The 21,729-nt window shown below is 47.5% G+C and overlaps 1 protein-coding gene across 2 annotated transcripts in view; it reads right to left on the bottom strand.

The window, feature by feature from the left end:
* Tanc1 (tetratricopeptide repeat, ankyrin repeat and coiled-coil containing 1) overlaps nt 1-21,729 on the bottom strand; it is a 236,520-nt gene that overhangs the window by 53,676 nt on the left and 161,115 nt on the right. Inside the window, exons 6-9 of one of the 2 annotated variants that reach the window (XM_052182540.1) lie at nt 19,697-19,827; nt 18,443-18,629; nt 6,026-6,289; nt 105-206 (exon numbers count right to left, since the gene is read on the bottom strand). In XM_052182540.1, coding sequence (XP_052038500.1) covers nt 105-206; nt 6,026-6,289; nt 18,443-18,629; nt 19,697-19,827 — 684 coding nt within the window. The remainder of the gene's footprint in view (nt 1-104; nt 207-6,025; nt 6,290-18,442; nt 18,630-19,696; nt 19,828-21,729) is intronic. The other variant, XM_052182541.1, reaches the window with a different exon arrangement.

Genomic DNA, 21,729 nt, shown 5'->3' with positions numbered 1-21,729 from the left:
CAGCACAGCTGGAAGGCTGGTTACTGGTTTCAGCGTCCAGTGGACAAGCTCATCAGCGTGACATGGGACGCCAGAAGAAGTACCTTTAGCTTCCGGTTCCCTACCTCCAGCCGTATTGTGCCAGGGCAATCTAATTGACGTCCGGAGAGGAGCATTTCTCTGTCCATCTAGATAACTCAAGTCTTCCAATTTGGTAGAACTTGTGGCTGCAATATGAAAGCAGAACCGAGTTTAATGCTACACCTAACACTACTGAAGTTATAAATTACTAAATTACTAAGCAGCTCAGCTCCTCGTTCAATGAAATCTACCTTTGGATAATTATTTGCGCCAGCTCACATTTCCGGCGGGGCTATTAACTTGAAAAATGGAAACAATTAAGACTACTCATTCTTAATGTTATGCTGATCTGGTTGCCAAAATTCACCATTATTCCTGGAAAGAAACTGACTTCACTATAATTTTTTTAATGGAAAAAAACAAAACAAAACAAAAATATCCCTTTGACAACCAGTGTCTTGCAACAGACCAGAACCTGTCGCTAATACATGGATGACATCAAGCTATTCCTCTCTGCAGCTCTGGGAAGCTCTGTGCTGCTTGGAATTCCAGCCATGCTAACTACATAAGGAGATCCTGCATGTGCAATTCCACAGCACTTAGAACATGAAAGGCTAGGTCTTGGCTAGAATATATTCTTCAAATACATATGTGTGTGTGTGTATAAAATATGTGTGTATATGAAGCCAGGCATGATGGTGCACATCTTTAATCCTAGTACTTGGAAGACAGAGGCAGGTGGATCATCATAAATTCCAGGATAATCTGGTCTACATAGAGCGTTTCAGGCTAGGAAAGGCTACACATTGAGACCTTGTCTCAAAAACAAAATAAACAAAACCAAAAAGAACCCAAAATATATGCATATGTAATAATTTATATTATCATTAAATATAATAAAACATATCATGTCATACATTATACAACATTATATATAATATTATCTATGTTATACATATTTTTTAATCTGTATTATCATGTTTATTTCTGACCAAGACAGTAAGGGTCACAGCATACAGGTATCTATTAAATAGCATTAGGGTCATTAAGAACAAGTAGTAATTCCAGGAGAAGTTCCATTCTAAAGGCTAAGTCTTTGGAAGTCCCTAGGAGAACCAGGATGCAAGGCACAGGCGTCCAAGGAGGCAGTGAGACTCTGAAAACTCTCACAGGCCGTTAGCAGCACTGAGCTCCCCGGATCAGCAGCTATCCTGAACCCTTCGCACCCCCTTCACCTTCCTGTTCACCCTCTAGCTGTCCACAACACTCTTCATTCTTTCATTCGACAAGCACGGAAGGTTGAGGAGAGCCTGAGGCCTGACCAGCCCCCTCTTGCATAGCCTCCAAAACCAGCCAAGCAAGAGTTCTACCCGCTGTCTCTCCCAGGCAGCGAGCAGCTGTCTCTCCCAGGCAGCGAGCAGCTGTCTCTGCATCTTTCTGGGGCCTGTCCACTGCCGAATCACATACTGTGCAGATATAAGTAGGTGTTCTGCTCCTGGTCAGAGACGATAGATGTCTCCCACATCTGAAACATTCAGTCAAGCTGGTGTGTAGTGTATCCCTGTGACACTAGCACTGAGGTGATAGACATGGGTGGATGGGAAGTTTGAGCAAGGATAGGATACCCCCAACAATTTGAGGTTAACTTGGACCACGAGAGGCCCTGCCTCATAAAAATAATCAAGAGAATGAAGGGAGTCATTTCCTCAGGCAGGATTTTCAGATTGGCAGGTTAATCCGATGGTAGCCTCGAGCTTCTCTACTGATCAGATCATACACAGAGGGGAAACTTCCTGCAGCGACTTCAAGACCACCACCCCCAGCCCTCCAGGCTCCAGACAGAAACACAACTTAAAACCCAATCCTGGGTTCATGCCTGAGGCCTAGGATCCCAGTTCCTTTGGGGCTCAGGCGGAAGGTGCCATCACAGTCATAGCCCATGGTTCCCTTCAGAGCAGGGGCTTTGCTTCTAGGGAATACAAAGACACACTGAGTTTCAAAGGCTTCTGTTTCCCCTTTCCCTCATCCCTCAGAACATGACATTCACTTTGTAATTTTGTGACGACTGAAAAGCCAAAAAAAAAGATTATAAAAGACATTGAAATCAAAGTACTGGTGGGGTTGGAGAGAGCCCTTGTGTGTGTGACATGGACACAGGGACACTTCAAGAGCTGGCATGGGGACAGGCCCGTGAATCGCATCACTAGACTGCTGCGGCAAGGGATTGTGAAATCCTGCTGGATGGAGGCTACAGGCGAGGCTCTTTCAAATGATAAACACATGCAAGAGTCAAGAGCTTCAGCCTGGCAGGAAGCACTGGCTGCAGCTAGCTCTACCCAGGGCATGCTTGAAGTCACCAGGACACCTGCGGTCAGTCACATGCTCAGGCACTCCCCTCCAAGTGATGAGGCCATTCTGCACCCTTCCATAGATTTTTGGGCCTTAGCCACAAGAGCCAGGCTCTGGTCAGTCTACACAATAAATGCTTAAAAAAAAAAAAATTCTAAGATGCTAAAAAACCATTCTGGGCCAAGAGAAATCAGAGGTTAAATAATCTCATACTAGGATGTGATTATAGAGAGAGGAATACTCCTCCACTATTGGTGGGATTGCAAGCTGGTACAACCACTCTGGAAATCAGTCTGGCGGTTCCTCAGAAAACTGGGCATGATACTACCGGAGGACCCTACTATACCACTCCTGGGCATATACCCAGGGGATCCCCCAGCATGCAATAAGGACACATGTTCCACTATATTCATAGCAGCTCTATTTATAATAGCCAGAAGCTGGAAAGAACCCAGAAGTCCCTCAGCGGAGGAATGGATACCAAAAAACGTGGTATATTTACACTATGGAATACTACTCAGCTATTAAAAACAATGAGTTCATGAAATTCTTAGGCAAGTGGGTGGAATTGGAGAATGTCATCCTAAGTGACAACCACAAAAGAACACACATGGTACGCACTCACTGATAAGTGGATATTAGCCCAGAAGCTCGGAAGACCCAAGAAACAATTCACATATCAAATGATGCCCAAGAAGAAGGAAGAAGTGGTCCCTGGCCCTGGAAAGGCTCAGTGCAGCAGTGTAGGGGAATGCCAGGACAGGGAAGAAGGAAGGGGTTGATTGGGAAATGGGGGGGGGGGGGGAGAAGGGGAGAGGGCTTACGGGATTTATGGGGAGGGGAGATCCAGGAAAGGGGAAATCATTTGAAATGTAAATAAGGAATATATCTAATAAAAAAAAAAAAGAAAGAAAGCAATAATCTCATCCTGTAGAAAACCCACTGCTAACACCCCTGTGACTGGGCCATGCACACAGGCACACAGGAACCACGCATGTGGGCCGGTGCTTTTCATCTCTGAGAGGAGCTCATTTCTACGCACCCCATAGGAAACTGCTTAAGGGAGTTTACTCTAGCTAGGTAAGGAGCAGCGTGTGCTAACACCCTAAATTGTGGGCTAACCTACCAAAGGCAAAATGCCAGTAAGTCTTGGGCAATCACTACTTAGTGTTTCAAGAAAACTGGAACTCACTTGGTTATTGTGTTCGTTGGTTTTCTGGAGAATGCCACACAGTGGTCTCTGATCCACTCAGAAATCGTTTCAAAAGATTAGACAAGTAGTCAAAGACAGAAAAACCCCACGAGCTAGAGAGATGGTTCAGTGGTGAAGAGTACTGGCTGCTCCTCCAAAGCTCCGGGTTCAATTCCCAGCAACCACACGGTGGCTCACAACTGTCTGTAACTCCAGTTCCAAGGGACCTCAAAGCCCTTTGTGCCCTCCACAGACACTTGACACACACACATGGTGCACAGAACTACACAGAGGCAAAATACCTACACACACACACACACACACACACACACACACACACAAATTATTTTCAATATAGTAAAACCTATTGACCAACTTCTAGACTGGCCAAGATACAATTTTAAATGCTTTGAGGCTTAATTTTTAGTGGAGAAAAAAAAAAGGTTCATGCCATTCGTTTTGATGTAATAGGCAACACTTCAAATTAATCCAATTCTGAAAAACACCTTCTCATTCTTTAATCCCAGCCAACTTAGTTTTAATCTTTGATTTAAAAAAAAAAAAAAAGGCAACTCCTTGTTCTGTACACTTCTCTTCAGGAGGCTGAGTAACAGGATGACCTAGAGAGGACCTCTGTCCCTCACCACAGGCCCAGGTCCCCTGTGGACAGCTATCACAGAGGCCTGGTTCATCTCTCCCTCTAACCCATGGGCCAGCTCTCCTACCACGTGTTCTCTGTGCTTACATGAATGGTGACATGCATGTACTTTCACAAGATCTTACGACGTGGCCCATCGCACTTGATTTCAATACCGACACTGGGTGTTCTCTGTCAGCCTGCCTCCTACCCGCTGGCTAAGCAATGCTGAGTTCAGTTCATGCAACTGCACAGTACTCTTTTCCACAACCCTGAAACATACTGAGGTTCATCCCTCAGCTGACGTTCAGTTTGGGCGGCAGGAAGGAGGGCCGTGAAGAATCTACCAGACTCTTCGCTTGTTAACAGAAGCACAAGGTACGACAGCGGCCCGTGTCTGTACCTGGTTTACCAAGCAACGCAAGAGCAAAGCCATTAGGTCGAGGAGTCTGCGCCAACCCAGAGGTAAATCCCACGGCTTCAAAAGGAGATCTACCTCAAGGACACACACCAGCGATGATAACAGGTGAGCCCAGCAGAAACCAGACTGCTCTGCTCCTCCATCCAAACAGTCTCTGAAAACATCAGCTCACACCCTCCGTCGCTTTGCACAGCCAGAGAAAACGCGAAGAGCTTCTAATGGGAGACTTCGCCTCCCAGCTGAGCTGGTACCGTCAACACGCTAAAAAGTGTATGTCCTAATTTTAAAAAAGATTGGTTACCCTACATGTGAGCCAGCCATCATAACTAGGTAACTATAGCCTAAAACATCTTGAGTACCACGTATTATGTTTCAAGTCAGTGATGGGGGTGGAAGGGAGGGACTTTTGGAAGAATCATCAATCTGTATGCATAATGCTCTCCACTACTCCCAGGCAGACAGGCCAAATCCCTCTTCTGGAACAAGGCCACTTTGCTTCCTTTGAAAGTGAATTAGAGTTGTACCTCACAACTTTTCCATTAAGGCCATTTATTTACCAGCTGCTTCAGAGTTCTGTCATAAAAAAAACACCCCACAACAGGCAGAATGACCTAGCACACACTGCAGGAGCAGCATAAATTACACAAAGATCTTTTTGATGTACAAAGGGTTAGCACAGTAGCGAGGGGGCCATTTTTAAGCACTACTCTGGTTACAAAGAATTACCTGAACAAGTACCTCTTCAGAATCCATCCCGAGAGCAGGGGCAGAGAAAGGAAAGACCTTCGAAATGAACAAGAGTGGGGCCGCTCCCCCCACCTTCCATAGTCCTTGTTTGAAGAAGGGCCATGAGCCTGCCCAACTCTCAGTCCATGCTTTTGTGTGTGTGTGTGTGTGTGTGTGTGTGTGTGTATGTGTGTGTGTGTAGCTGTCACAGCTTGCTCTCGCTCCCACTACCATACATGACAGCTAAACTGTACAGGAGCGTTTGACCTCCTAACGGTGACGAGCTTCAACTATACAAAACAAAGTTTTAAAGTTGAATTAGAAATCCTTTGATCTGGTTATCAACTTTACTTTAAATAATGCCTGTTATGTTGAGATATACTAAGAAGTCCTAGTTCACACACGCTTAAAAGAAACACTAAGGGCGGAGTCACTGGACTTACCCCACTCGTCTACAAAGGGCCAACATTACCAATCACAGGGTTAACACACTACAGAGTGAAAGGACCACTCACAGACTGTGTGTGCTTCCCACTGAGGCCTATGGGAAAAGATCACACCGCTGGCTTGGGTCTGGATCAATCTTCAGGGTAAAGAAACAGAACTGGGCCCTGAGGCTTTGGGAGAGGCAAGGCCTTACCTGCAACTGAGTTGGGCCGTGGCATTATTAACGAGCTGGAGCTCTGAGGATAGGGGAGCGGACCATCTCCCGCTGAGGATTCCGCCTTGGGCAGCACGCTCTCTGCCGACCCAGTAGTCTCCTCTTCTGCCACTGGGGAACAGTTATCTGTCCTGCGGTCATGAAGAACTCCCTTCTGAACCCCTAACCTTAGGCTTCCGTCTCTGCTCCATTCCAGGCTGGAGCCGCTCCGGTCGTCATTTTCCGATGAACTTGTGATTGTGGCTGAAATGAGAGATCAAAATACTTTGAAAATACTTTGAAGGAGTCTAGGCACAGCTGGGACTGCTGAGAGTCACACACACACACACACACACACACACACACACACACCCCTCCCCAGCACCAATGGAAAGTTTTCTGGTCTGCATAGATTTTTATCAAAGTATATTTCATACAATGTATTTTGGTAAATTAAAAGAATGTTGCTTATCAGGGGAAATAAAACTGCTAAATCACTCTACAGGAAAGGGGAAAAAACTGATAGGAAGATAATGAAAAAGCTGTCAAAATATCTGAGATTTAACAGTGAAATCTATGTAATTTGGAGATAATGAATCTTCCCTTTAACCAAGATGAATTGCTCATATCTCATTAAATTCCTCTGAATCTTTAAATAGCCAGTCCCACAAAACATTTGCTGGGGAGAGACGTAGGTAACGTAAGAGCTTCAGCAGAAAAGACGCAGGCTACGGAGACAAAGCTGCACTTTAAAGTCTGCGAATCTGATCCTTGGAACTAACAACTGTCAGGCGGGCTCAGCAAGGTGCAGAGAGATCAACTTGCCTCGTTTCATAACCCGCAGATGGAAAACTTGGTATGACCAGTTCAGGGAAAGGACCAGTACGGGAAGGTCTGCTCTGGTTTTAGAATTAAAGTTTAACTTCTACAAAAGCATACCAGAGCTGGGGATGGGGGTGGGGAAAACAGTGGAGGGGGGAAAAACAACTTAAAACCATCTAGGCAAAAGCAGAGAGGAGCATGGGAAAGCCGAGGCCAGCACCCCCCCCCCCCCCCGCCCCCGCCAGCAGCTACAGGTAGACACTCCTCACTCTCAGACTGAGCAGTCTCAGCGCCCTGTAACCGCAGGTCACCTGGCCACTCGTGCAGCCCCACTGCTGACCTAATGCTGGCTTGTGACCTTGAGGATAGGAACCGTGCCCACTAATGCACGTGGGTCCCAGCGGCCCAGAGTGGGATCCCGGCAGAGGGGAAAGAGCTGGCCAGCGTGCACTCAGACCAGCTGCTGGGAGGCGAGCTTTATCCGCACACTATGGAGAGCACACTGTATCAGCAACTGGTAATTAAGCATGTAGTCTCTCACATCTAAGACCAAAAGGACTGAATGGCTTAATTTTTGAAATGATCTTGAAGGGTTAGCAGACAAATGACTCCCTTGCTGCGGTTCTATGGCTGCCCTTGCTGCTGCAGTCGGGACACACAGTTCTCTAGTTTCTTTCTATAGATAAACCCTTTCGACATACGGGAACATTTGTAGTGTAGCTACCTCAAATTGACCTTCTCCATTTCTGGACAGTGCAGTGTGGGGTGCATGGTAAGTGCTCAGATAATATTTGCTGAATGAATGAATGAATGAATGAATGAACGCGTGAATGGGCAATTACTATTTCAATTCCACTTGCAGCAGACTCGATCCCCCACTGACCTCCCTGCTCCCTGCTCAGGACCATGGCCCTGTGCCTATCCAAGAGAAAGTCGGTATGAGTGGGGTCTGTTTCAACTTGTGAGAGACCAAGATCACGATTCCAACATTTCTGCATGTGCTAGCGGCGACACTCCATGCCTCCACCTTCCTGGAATCACGCCAGCCCTCGCTGTGTTTTGAAATGGACAGTTTGCACGTAAGCAGAGCAAGCGTGTGAAACGTTTCCATGGTGGAAACGCTGCTGTAGGTTAGCGGAGGCCGGAGGCTGACATTCACTGGAGGTCTGCTATGTACCAGAGGCTGCTAATGCTTTACAGGAACGCTTTAACTTATTGATGAGTTTATTGTTTATTTATGGGGATTCATTATTAATAGTAACTCTGTTACTAAGTTAAAAGCATAAAAGTACAATCAGTCCCATTAAAACAAATTGTTTTAAATCCGTATTTGGAATTATGAGTGCTTTTCCTGAGTGTAATGAGTTAAGTTTTCAAGGCTGCTCCAACATCTAAAAGATGGCGAGATAAAAGGGGAATGGAATGTCCAGATGGGAGGGTGGGGTTGGGGGTGGGGTGGATGGGTAGGGGGTGGGGGTGGGGTGGGTAGGGGGTGGTGATGTGCTTGCTTGGTTTCCCGGTCTTGGCTATTTTATTGGCATCACCTGTCCTTAAGGAAAGTACATCTCAGAGTGATCAATGCTTTTTCTACAGTTGCTCTCCCTCAGTATCATGTGATCTTCAACAAATATCTCAGATCCTAAGAGGAGGAAGAGGGACTGAGATCACCCCCTTTCTTGTTACAAGGGACAGCACAGCAAACTTGCAGCATGAGGTCCTATACCAGGCACGGTGGCGCACGCCTGTAATCTTAGCACTTGGGAGGCAGAGGCAGGCAGATTTCTGAGTTCGAGATCAGCCTGGTCTACAGAGTGAGTTCCAGGACAGCCAGGGCTACACAGAGAAACCCTGTCTCAAAAAACCCTGAGGGTATCAGGAGACCTTGGAAGAGCCTAGCCTGGGCTCCTTGCGGCAAGACAGGTTGAAGGCTTAATTCTCACTGAAGGACAGACAGGGTTCTACATGGTGTCCAGGATGTGACAGGTGGAAACCCCCAGGTCCTGGTGGTGAGACAAAGAAGAGTGGATCAGAGAAGAAGGCCCTGAGCCGCTGGAACTCTCCAAAAGAAGAATTTTTATTTTGTGGTCCTGGGCATCATATCCAGGACCCTGCACATCCTAGGGAAGTACTCTCATGCTGAGCTACACCCTTTGCCCTGGCTAACCACTTGGAAGAGAGGCTAGAAAAGGTTGGGATTCATCGGCAGGAGACTGTACTGAGGAAAGGCAGTCCGCAGGCCACTCAGCAGAGCACTGAGAGCGGAGTCCAGAGACTCCTGAAGCCCAGTGGGATTGATGTACTGCCCAAACCCTGGGCAGTGGACTCCCGGCTCAGCTCAGCCGTCACTAAGGCCCTGAAGGAAACCAGTGGGCCAAGGAGAGGCCAGCGAATTCCATTTTCCTTGTGCACAAGAAGCAGACCACAAAGGACAGGGCCTGTCTCACAGAGAGAGAGAAAGTTGGCTCTCATAATAAACAGTATACTGTTGCAAAAGATTCCAGGCTAACAACAGCATAAACTCCTTTTTAGGTTATTAACATCGCCACTTTAGAGAATATGTGTGCATACACAGACACAGACACACACACACACACCCCACGGCAACATCTTAAATATGAAGACTTAAAAACAACAACAACAACAACAACAACAACAACAAACAAAACAAAAAACCCCTCTGTACAGTGTGGTTTGGAGAGATGGCTCAATAGCACTGGCAGTTCTTCCAGAGGACCTGAGGTGACTACCACTGCCATCAACCCAGCGAGCAGCTCACAACTGCCTGTAATTCCCACCTTCAAAGGATCTGATGCCTTCTGGCCTCTGTGGACACTGGCACAGATGTGACATATTCAAATTATAAAAACAAAATGTTAAAGTTATTTCTAAATATTGTTTGACATCCCCCCCTGCACCCTGTCAAAAGATAAGCTGAAACTGTCTAAGCACTTACAGTTCTTTTTGTTTGTTTGTTTGTTTTTCGAGACAGGGTTTCTCTGTATAGTCCTGGCTGTCCTGGAACTCACTCTGCAGACCAGGCTGGCCTCAAACTCAGAAATCAGCCTGCCTCTGCCTACCAAGTGCTGGGATTAAAGGCCTGCGCCACCACTGCCCAGAGCCCTCACAGTTCTATCTACCTGGCAGAGATGCCAGCCAGCCTTTGTTGACAAACACCTTCATCACCCACCTTGTCTGAACCACTCTTCCACCAAGGACATAAGGCATGTGAGCCCAGGTCCCATCAAGCTGTCAGGTTAGACTGGGCCCCACAAGGTGGAGTAAACAGAGCCTGGGGCTGCTCACCACAGACTTGACGGATACCTTTCTCTCACTGTACACACTTTGAAAACTCCTGCTGGGAACCTAACATCACTTTCTGACCACTCCTAGGAGAGCGAGTAAAGCAGCATAATCCTGACTTCTATCTTCTCTCTGGCCTCATACCTTTGTCTGACTCTGCCCTCAAAGAAAACTACTGGTTCACTACACATCTATGAACGAGCAACACTTATCCCCTCAGGAGCAATGAAGTAATGAGTATCCTTAAGAAATAACATGCCTACTACAGTGGTTGACACGCCCGGCGTAACAGGGCTTACGGTGTGGCCGGCTCTGGTTTAAGCCCTTGTTATATCTTAACTCACTCACTTCCCATACCATCCTCATTGACAGGAAAGCGCAGCAACTTCTGAGGTGTCTCACATGCCTCAGAATGCTCTTCTGATCCTGCCACATGAGTTCCAGAAAATCTGGGACACGTACCCTGATGCATTGATAAAATAAGTAATACATTGTTCCAGTTTATTTACTATGAAGCGTATACCCCAAAATACACACTATAAATGAGGGAAAACAGAATCACACTTTTCTTCAAGTACTGCATACGCTGTCAGTCTTTCTCCAAGGCTGTCTGTAGTCAGAGAGCTACAGAGAACCCCGCCCTTCCCTGGGGTGGGAAACATTTAAATAGGAGGTCACAGTTAAAGTGCCTCTTAAATTATTAGCACTACACTTCTTTCCCTACCATCGAAACATCTGTTCAATGGATGCCGGCTAGAGCTTCAAAGTTAAAACATTACAGCAATGGATTAAAAATCAAAGAGGAAAGGGAAATAATGGCTGCTTGTGGAAGTGGAAGACAGGAAGAAACAGGCGAAACAGGGACATCCAGCCTTTTCAGTGCCTTCTTTGCCCTGACCAAAGGAAGGGTGCTGACCACTTCTGAGGCTACACTTCAACACAGCAAAGGAACTCTGAGGTTGAGAGTCAAGGCAGCTCCGAATCAAGACAGCACTGTAGCAGTTGTCTAGGTCCCTAGACAGACAAAAGGGCTCAGTCCTCTCCATCAGACCCACACTCATACCAACAGTTGCTCAGGATAGGTTCCCAGAGCACAACGACAAAGACCGCGAAGCTCAGTTCTTCTCGGCATCTTCTTTCCGGCCAGGTATGCAGGACTGTGCATCTCTCAACTCCCCAACCCCAGGCCAACCCCACTACGCACTAGCAAAACCCACAACAACAGTTCCTGGCTCACCTGCTCCCAGTTCCTAGTATCTTAATTATTAGCTCAGCAGGGAGAAGCTTCTCTGGGAAGAAGGCAAGCTACCCCTCCTGCCAGAGCGATGCCCGGATGGGGCCCTGGAAACCTTCCGCTCCAGGGACTGTCTGCGTTCTCCTCCTGCACAGCCCCTGAATGGCAGCCTGGCACTTCTGGCTAGCCCTGCCCTTTGGGTGTTGTGCTGGGAACCCTGTGCAGCGGGTTGTGACAGCCAGGTCTCTGTACCAGATCTCCAGCTCAGTACTCACCCGCATTGCGCAAGGTCTGCTCTGCCACGACATGCAGCAAGGCCAGGGACCTCGCTGCAGCTCTCCGGTCCATTCATCAGGCCTTTCAACTGTGGAAATACCTGAAGGAATGGCTGCGGGCAGGCCACTGTGGGAGGGAGAGGACTGGACCCGCCCCTCTCAACGAGAACACTGCCACAACTGGATCTGGCATGGTAATAAAAGTCTCTGGAAAAAGTCTAAAGACCTGGATGTGACTTTTTCTACAAGTTACACAGAGCTTTGGTAATGCTCTGAAAATCTATACATGGACTGCATCCACAATGGTGCTTTTGGCGCACTCAAGTGATGGATGGAGGCCCCAGAGCTCCAGACTCCTTGGAAAAGGGCTCTCAGCAAACAGTGGTTGGTATTATTATGCACCTAGAACAAGTACCTTTCGTGAGGGACGTCCACTCAGCCAGTGTCAGGACTAATGATTTCATAGTCCCATAAGGAGACAATTTTGAAAATAGATATTGCACCTTTACTTTTTATCGTCCTAATACAGAACAAGCGTGTTCCTGGCACACGGCAGGTACCCAAACATGCCTGCCAGCACAAACAGACAGCCTGAAAACCCAAACGCCCAAGACTGCAGTGAGTGCAGACGCTGACGGCCGGAAGCACCGAGGATTTCTCCCCATATTCACTAAGTTTCCAAATCATAAATGTAAAGAGAAACTTCCCTTCTTTACCCAAGAGATTTTAAAAGGCTTCTATAATTAACGATGATTTTTAAGTTGCAGGCAATGTAGCAAAATGACTATTAACCCAGATTTGAAACATTCTAAATAGTTATTACCAAATCAATTTCAAAGCATTCTAATTTGGGAAGGGGGTGGCGATACAGGTGGCAGCAGGGCAGCGGCAGTATAAACTCAAAAGGGTGGGACTTACGACTTGAAAATGAAAAGAAAGTACAATTAAATTATCACACAAAGTCACAGAAGTGAACAGGGTAAGGGCCACTTCCCGAGTCCCTTCCATTTCACAAGTCTGGGAGGAGGCAGAGGGTCAACAGAAGGTAAACATCATCCATGATGGCTTCTTCCGTTCTAAGCACCTGTTCACGGAAGCAAATGCTAGCACATCCCAACCAGGCAGCAGCAAGGTCTGGCCTGAGGGCCCCGCAGCTTAGCACGAGCCGTTCTTGCAAGAGAAATGTTTCCATGAAGGTGTTCCCATCAAAGCCTATATTTGTTCCTCATTTCTAAATGAGTGAGGGGAGGGGGACAAATATTGGCACCCCAGGAAGGCAGAGCAAGAGAAACAGACATAGAGCTGAGACTGGCATTCACTGCCCACAACTGCACTGCCTGGCAGGCAGCAGACCCTGTAGTCCAGTTGGGAGACGTACGTACGTGTGTGTGTGTGTGTGTGTGTGTGTGTGTGTGTGTGTGACTCAGAGCTGGGGAGCAGGGCCATGGCACAGTGTCCCCGAGTCTTCCCAGAGTTTCCCCAACTCCATCTCTCAAAAGCAACGGGTGCAGGACACTGCAAGTGAGAACCTGGATAGGCCGAAGCCAGCAGGGAAGAAGGGAATGGGTAGGGAAGGGGCTTTGAACAGCCCCACCTCAGCCAGAGCGCCTACTGGTTAACTTGAAATCCCTCTGCTTGGGACATCTACTATTAATAAAGAGGAAGAATCTGTACAATGTGGTGGTATGGGTTTGTTTGTTTATAAGTCTTGGGGCAAGTGAGGCAGCTCACTTGTTACACAAACCTGGCAGCCTGAGATTGATCCCTGCCGCCCCATAAAGATAGAAGCAGGAAAGTGACAACATCAAGTTGTCTTCTGACTGCCACATGATCAGTGTAGCACATATATCCACAGGCTCATCATCCACACAGACACGCATACATACACACACACACACACACACACGTGCGCGCGCACACTCACACACATGTACATACACATATGTATATATTAATGTTGGGAATTGGTACTAATGCTTTGTCTTAATTCAGTTCCCAAGTCTTGCTTCCAGACGCTGAGGGTCCCTGCCCCGAGCTGGCTTCAGTTGGTAATAATGAATTGCCGAACAGCCGATGGCTGGGCAGGGAGACAGAGGTGGGATTTTTAGATTTCACAGTCAAGGGACCGAGGGAGAGAGGGGAAGGAGAGAATCGCCATGACAGGGGAGCAAGGGAAACAGACTTAAAGGCCTGTAAAGTACCAGGAAAGTGGCCCTAGGGGCCATTCCCGGTTGGGTCTGGGGTAACAGAGATTAAATATAGATTGTAAGTGATGTCAACTCAGGATTACTGGAGAAGTGTGTGTTAGCCACAGGGTGGGGTGGGGGGATGGGAGAGTGGAGGTGGGTGTTTAGAAGTGTCCACTGAGCTAGTCAAGGCAAATCAAAATAAGAGTGGGCGCATAAACACACAACCCACCTGGCGCTAAAGCGGATTAATGAATTCACTGCTGCGTATTTATATGAATGAAATTCTGGTAGAAAGGCCAGGATTAATTTGTATTTCTTCTCCTCAATAAATCTATCCTATCTTCCTAAATGAAAAACATCTATTTTCTTGAAATATACACATTTGAAATATTTATCATCATCTGGACATAAAAATGAAACAGATATAATTCATGCCTTAAAACACAGTATTTCTAGTATAATTTTGAAGGTCAGATTATATATATATATTCTATATAATAATAGATTTATTATTATTATTCAAATGAAAAATATAGGATTTTCCCCCTAAACTGGGATTAACACAGATTACAATTCCATTTGCAACAGTTGGAAGCAATTTAAAGGAGTGTCAGTACAAAAACAGTTTTCTCAGGCGTAGAGGAAACACCTTCGAAGCCTGTTTCTTTTTAAAAGCTTCTCCTTTAAAGCAAGTGACTGCGCAGTGTTTTTACTGTGACTGGTACAGCTGGGGTTCACATTTAGCAAATCTAAAAATCAATAAATTGACACTAACATCCAGGTCATAATGCCAACAGTTTCAGTAAGTAAAGGGTGAGTGCCAGAAGAACTTTTCTTTAAAATAAATAAAGACACTCATAGGATGCAGTTAATCCCAGCTGCTTATCCGGTACTTCTACATGACAGAGTCATCGCATGTCTGAAGACTTCAATGTCGGGAGGACCTGAACCTCTTGAAATAGGCTAAGGCGAGGCTTCCTTCTATTCGAAAGGTAAAAAGCCACAGGGAAGTTCATTGAGCCCTGATCTCCCAGAGCAGGACTTGGAAGGGGCCCCCGTGTGCTCCAACGGTCAGGTCACTGGCCCCTTGCTAAATTGTGGAAAGCCAATGCGGACGGGGCACCTGTGGTATCTGAGGATGCTGCCCGGGCATGTGCCAACACAAGCTCCCTCTCCCTGCATCTGCCGGGCCGAGTGATTTCAGTTAAACACAATTAGCTGGAAATCGGCCTAAGTAGTAAGAGGAGACTGAGGAATTTTCAAGGACAGGTTGGCACATTTTGAAATGTCCCCTAATGCCCTGAGTAAACTGTGCTCAGAACACTGCTTTGAGCCTTTTGCTGCCCCGAGCACACAATACGAGGAGACCTGTCTTACACTGCCCACCCCACTGCACAGCCTTTGCCATCCAATGCTGGCTGCCCCAGGTCACAAGGCTACCCCTACTCAAAACGGAAAGTTAAAGAAAAGCGGGTTCCCCTCTCCTCCAGGCCGAGTCTAATTTGGATGGTGGATCCTCTCCAACACATTCTACAAAGGCACTGCCAGGGCTTCTGAGGTGGGAAACCTTCATTTCTGCCCACCAAGATCGAGGGGTTCTTAAATCTTTGACTTTCTTAAACACCTATGATGCCCAAAACGGGGACCGAATGCTGCAGTTGATAAACTCTGCAAGTTCTTCCGAACACGGAAAACACATCGCACCCCGCAACCACAGAGGCACAAATACGGCTCCCATATTTGTCAGCTCAGGCCTGGGAACCTGCACAGCCTGCAGAGACTGCAGGAGGAGACTGCGCCTCCCCTCTGGCCCCGCCACTCAGGCCTCTTCAGACACCTGCAGCTCAAGTCAGCCCAGAGAGGAAATTCTTGCTTCTTTTCCTTCCCCTCCCTACCACACCTTGGCAACAGACTTTAGTGCCACAGGTCACAGAGGAGAGAGATCAGAGGCACGCCATCACCAGCCTGGCTTCTCTCATCTACCTAGGGCCTTGACCCAAGGGAGAAGATAGGAGTTGGGGGTCTCCCATCCCCCACAAGAGACTGCTAACCCCCTCTCACTTTCCCGCTCAATGTCAATATATTCAATTCCTCATGCTTAACCAAGTTAAGGGAATATATTGACCAAGGAGCAAAAACATAAACAGTCTGCAGAGCTTAAGACACCGTGATATTAAAAGTTTTAACAAGCCTGCTCAAAATAGGAATCCCAAGTAGTTCTTTATAAAGCAACTCGACGGTCCCTGCTTCGGTGCCATTGCAGAGTGGCAGCAATTCTTTCCTTAATATCTTCTTCCTGGCACTTGGCTAAGAAACCAGAGTTGGAAAAATACGGCCACCATCCACATGGAGCCAAAATTAGATAGTAAGCAGGCTGAAGGAAATCACCATGGTGTCACGGGGAACTACAGAGTCTGATAGCGGTGGGGTGGGGGTGGGGGTGGGAATCACATTAAGTCAAGGGTGGGTGAAGAGCCTCCTGGTAGCCTAGTCTTCCCTGGCAGCCCAGGAAGCTAACCGAACGAACGCCTTTAATCTTTTTTTTGTATAAATGCTAGGAGGTGCTGGGGGCGTAGCTTAGTTGTATTTCGCTTGGTTCACACGTACAGAGCCTTGATCTGATACTTCGTATTGCAAAACAAGTCAGTTTCAAGATTTCAGCACTGCACCCGAGTGAGAGACAGGAGAATGCCGGGTAAGTGGTTCTGTTCCTGATCACTCTGGTGACCGTCTGAACGGCTGGAATGGCACCTTTAAAATCGAGACACGCGCCATGCCAAGTCTAGAATTAACTGTAATGATGAGAAGTCCGTTCCAAAAAGGTAGCAGTGAGTGGCCAAATCCTTGAAGGGAGATTAAATTCTCAGAAGGACATAGCATTTCAAGAGCTATCACTGAATTTCCATCATGGGTCTGTCTGCAGAGGAGAGCGCAGAAACAGCACAGGAAAAGCCCGAACACAGGAAGAACTTGCTGAAATGAATACATAAAGCAGAAGAGGTAGAGTAGACGAGAAAGCCAACTGGTTGGATCAGCTCAGGGAAAGGCTTTGACGCTGGAAAGATGAATAAATAAGGATTTGCAGTAAATCCTCCATTCATACAGATTTCCCCAAATCAGCTCAACCACAGACAGAAGCAGGCAGCTGGACGCCCAGGCACGACCTGGCCAACGTGGGGAAATGACGATTTCAATCTGGTGGAATGTCACTCATGGCAATGGTGACAGTGTTCCAAGGCCAGCTTGTAAGGACAGGTACATGATTTTGAACATACTAGAAGTTAACCGACAGTTGAAGTGAGTGAATATTCTATGTAAATTACACTTTGATACTGCAATATAAAGTGTAACATAAAGCAAATCCTTAGGAGTCTGATCCCACCCAAATTAGTGGAAGAGGCCTCCTGGCTGAAGCAGGGTCCTTCCCAATACATGCAGAGCTCTACGGCGAGTCCACAGCCTGACCCAGTACTCTCTCGGGTGTGGCTGGTGTGCATCTTCAAAGTCTGAACTGGATAAACCCATGATCTGGTTTTTAAATTATACTTGGATGAAAGCACAAGTGACTGGAGAACACGGAGCTCAGAGATCTATTAATGAGGATATGGAGCTGACGAAAAGTGACACACAATGGTCCCTTAAAGACTTGGGCACAGCCGGGCAAAGGGAAAGCAGGGAACTGTTCAGAAGAGACCCACTGTGCCCACTGTGATACCGACACAATCGCAGAGCAGAAGCTTGAGTGGGACCTTTAGGTCCCACCTCTGCACCCGTCTGCTGGCGGGAAGCAGGCAAGCTAGGTCACTGCTGAGTCACTGACGAGCAGACCTGCAGGATCACAGGAGCCACCAGTCCGGGCCGGGGTACGGAAACCGACACCGTCAGAGTCACTGGATTCTAGTACCGCACAGGTCTATGGGCTAATGAATTTCCCAAATCCTTGATTTTCAAGGCAAGGAATTGTATGAGGGAGTTAATTCAATGCTGCTCAAACCCGTTAGAATTCAGTCTTCCTACCCTCAACTCATCAGGACCGCATCTACCACGAGGCCAAGGAAAGCTTTCTTAGAAAACCCTGGCCTCAGAATAGTGACCAGATCCCATTACAAGCAACATTCAGAGAATGCAGGCCCCATAAGTCAGCGGGCAAGAAAGCAACCTTGAGATGTGGCTGTGAATACCACTTCCTATGCAGGGATTTTATTACCCTGCTATGTGTCCCAAGGGGACTTGATGCCAAGGGATGAACTGACCAGGAAGGTGTGTTTGTGTGTGTGTGTGTGTGTGTGGTGGTGGTGGTGGTGGGGGTTGTAACTTCACAGGACAGATCGGATAAGGTTGTTTTGGGGTTTTTTTGTTTTGTTTTTTGTTTTTTGTTTTTTAAAGAAACAAAAACATATGAGCCCAGTGATATAAAATAAAATATCCAGGAATACAGAAGCCAATATTCATAGTCTTGGCTGCACGCAAGCCCCAAGCTGACAGCAGTGAGCAGGGCGGGGTCTGCAGTTTGACCTTCACGGACCACAAGGAACCCCTCTCACGAGGTGGCTGAGTGTTCCGGCCATTACATTACCAGGCAGTGTGTGCTTCTTACCTATAATTCCACTGTCCTTGCTTTCCAGGGTGGAACTGGGGCTGCTAATGGTCTCACAGGGACTTTTGCTGGCGGCCGTCTTGCTGACACAGCTATTCAAGGTTGAGCAGGGGCTGTCGGTGCTAGGAGAGGCGGTGCTGCTTGTGAGCGTGGAGCAAGGGCTGATGCCTTGACTCAGGGCTGTGCACTGCAGGGGGAGGGAGGGTAGAGAGGGAGGGGTTAATGCGGTTTACATGGCATGCTTCGACACATGGTTTTGTTTTGGATGCCAAAATGGTGAAACTTAAACACAAGACAAATGGAGACTTTTTTTTTTTTAACTTCTGGAGCTAAACAAGGACAGACACGATTTTCCAAATGCTAAAAGAGATGCGCCCTTGTTCTGGTTGCCTCCTTTGAGGTTTCGCTAAAAGGGCAGCCTTAGCAATACTTTAGTGGGAACACAAATTCATAAAACAGAGATGGCCAGCAGGCAGACTTCCTTCCATTTAAAGCCTGCGGAAGACAAATGGCTTATCCGACCTCTGTGTGGGGAAACCTGGGGACCGCGTTTCTGGAACATTTCACAAGCACAGCAGCCTGATGCTACTCCTGAAGATTTATGAGCTGTGTGTTCAGGAAAGGAGACTGGTGACCATTGCAGTCTCTGTTAATGCCACACCACCACCACCACCACCACCAAGCCATGCCTCCTCACAGAGACCCTGGGCGGAAGGAGGCAGAAGCCCTTACACTGCTACTTGCATACTCAGAGATGGCGGGAGCCTGCTGGCTGGGCTCCCCGAGACAGAGCGTGCCTCCCTGAAGGATCAAACACTTGATTCTCTCCCATTCTGTCTCTACCTCATCTCCTATCAATATTCTCTTCACCCCACTGACCACCCCCTTCTCCCTGCAAATCCCAACAGCTGAGAGAGCACAGAAAACCGCAGACCAAAACACCCTATGGGAGGAATGGTCCTCTCAAGACAGAAGTAGCCTTATTACAAGACAACATGTAGCTGATATTCCCTGGGCCATGGCTGGAAGGTTAATATGGAGATTTTCTTAAGTTCTGATCCTTTCTGTTTGTCCTTAATTATCTCTACTACCGTCCCCTGCAGAGACCCAGAAACAAGCTGTTGTAATAAAATTCAAAACATAAGAGCCCAGAACACATTTGACTGAACAATAATGAGAGCCCTCCTCCTCCCACAGGCACTGGGAGGTGCATGCTAAGCATGTAGGAAATGCAGTTTCTCTCTCTGGCATTACCATGGCTTCATTTTTGTCTTCGATGGTTATGTGTGTGGCGCTTGGGATCCCTTCTCCCAGTAAAAATCCCAGCCTCGTCAACAGTTCTTGAGCTGCTGGAGAACAGCTCGGTTCATTATCGGCCTTTGCTTCTGGAACAAAGAAAGAAAACAATGAAGATTCCCGTCTGGGGAGTTCCGGCTTCACATCTGGAGGAGCGGCGCCCCAGCTGCTTGTCTGGCGCTCTTGTGCACCCTTGTAAGATGCACCAAGTTTGATGGTGCTGCCTGTCCTCTAGCAGTACACTCTAATTAAGAGGCTGTGACAGGTTGAGAAAACAGTCACAGAGAAACTCCAAATTCGAAAGGTGAAATATTTGCTATGAAAAAGAAGATTCCCCGTGCCATTATCTGGATAGCATTCCAATTCCTACGTCAAGTGAAAAGGGGGTACCACAGGTAAGGGTCTCTGCTCCACCTCCTCCTCAGGGAGCACTATATTCAGAGGCCAGCATCAAAACCCAAACGACATGCTGCAAAGACCCAGGTGCAGGAGGACTCGGGTGGAAACCTTGCTGGACATATGTTCCCTAGCAGCGAGCTTCAAAACCCAGTTCCCACTCAGGGGCCAATTATAAGAATCCACCTGAATCAGAGACAGTGAAAAAAGTCATGACATGGGACCTAAAGTACTGCTGTTCGTGCCACACAAGAAAGGTGCTCGGCACAGCGCACACAAGGACAGGAAGCACAGTGCTTCCAAGGCAGGTGTCTGGATGTCTGTGCTGGAGAGAAGGTCACACTGAAATTTACTTACATCCCAGCTAGAGACTAGTCTCCAACCCAAAGCCCAAGGGCACTTAGATTTGTCAACTGTGGCTGACAATAATTATTTTCCACATTATTCTAACTCCTCTGTCACAACTTACAGCATCCACTGGGATGAGGTTACATCCAGAAGCTAACCGTGCTTACTGAAGCTGGAACTCAAGGACAATTTGTGACTCTCGATACAGTTACGCCATGTTTTGTTTGCTCTTTGACTTGTCAAGACATTGTGACCTACACACACTCTTTTGCCAACATGTGGAAATTGACAGATGGAGTGGAGGAGCCGGAGGGCGGATAACAGCCAGGCTGTAGGTAACACCGCCACCACCATCAGCTCTTACTTCATCCTGTGCAAGCAACTGCAAAGTTTAAGTGGGCAAAACCTTTGTGAGAACCATGTGGATGGTCCTTGGTTACACAGCAGTTTTGCCACGCCATGTACCAGACTGGCAGCTCCGAGAGAGCCCAGGCTGGTGGCATCTTCATAAAAGGCACACACCACTTACTTGCTCTGGAAAACTCTCCTGTTCAGGCATGAAGACTGTTTGCAAGACAGATATTTTTTAGTCACTCTAGAGCAACAGTGGCGAGACCATTCAGTGTCTAGAGCCCTGATGTTTCCAGAGCATTTGGGTTAAACTTGTAATATCTGTGGGGCCCATTCCAACACAGGCGAAGGAAAACACCTCAGGGCAAGTGAACCACACCCCTACCACACCCCTAGAAAAAGTCCCTTCTCACTAGAGACTTCAAACCACACACAGATTCTTACAGGAGATGGCACTTGGGAAAGGAGGGGGGAAACCAAATCAAATCAACACAACCCAGGCACACCCAAAGGCTGAGTCCGGAAAACAGGTTCTATAGGTTCCTCCCCACCCCCACACACAACCTTCAACCTGCAGACCTCACCCTTCGGCAGCATGCCTCAGGGCTCAGACAGCTCCTTATCTTAGGTGTCGAGATGGGGGAGGGGGGTGGGAAGGCAGGGGGCGAGGAAGATGGGAAGAGAAATGAGTGAGGAAGGGGCAGACCTCAGCAGTTTCTCTACTCCACAGCTCTCTTTCTTTCCAAAACAGTCTCCACACTGCTGCGCCACTGTGACTGTCCCAGCCCCAGAAAGTCTAGCTTCTGGTTCAACCTGAAACACTCTTAGGGAAAGAGCCAGTAACTCCACCCTGTTGGCAGCTGGTATAGAGGCCAGAAGCAGCTGCACACGCATGC

The sequence above is a fragment of the Apodemus sylvaticus genome, chromosome 5, assembly GCF_947179515.1.
Source record: "Apodemus sylvaticus chromosome 5, mApoSyl1.1, whole genome shotgun sequence".
Classification (NCBI taxonomy): Eukaryota; Metazoa; Chordata; class Mammalia; order Rodentia; family Muridae; genus Apodemus; species Apodemus sylvaticus.
Note: the sequence above shows the minus strand (reverse complement) of the source record. Positions and strands in the feature narration are given on the sequence as shown.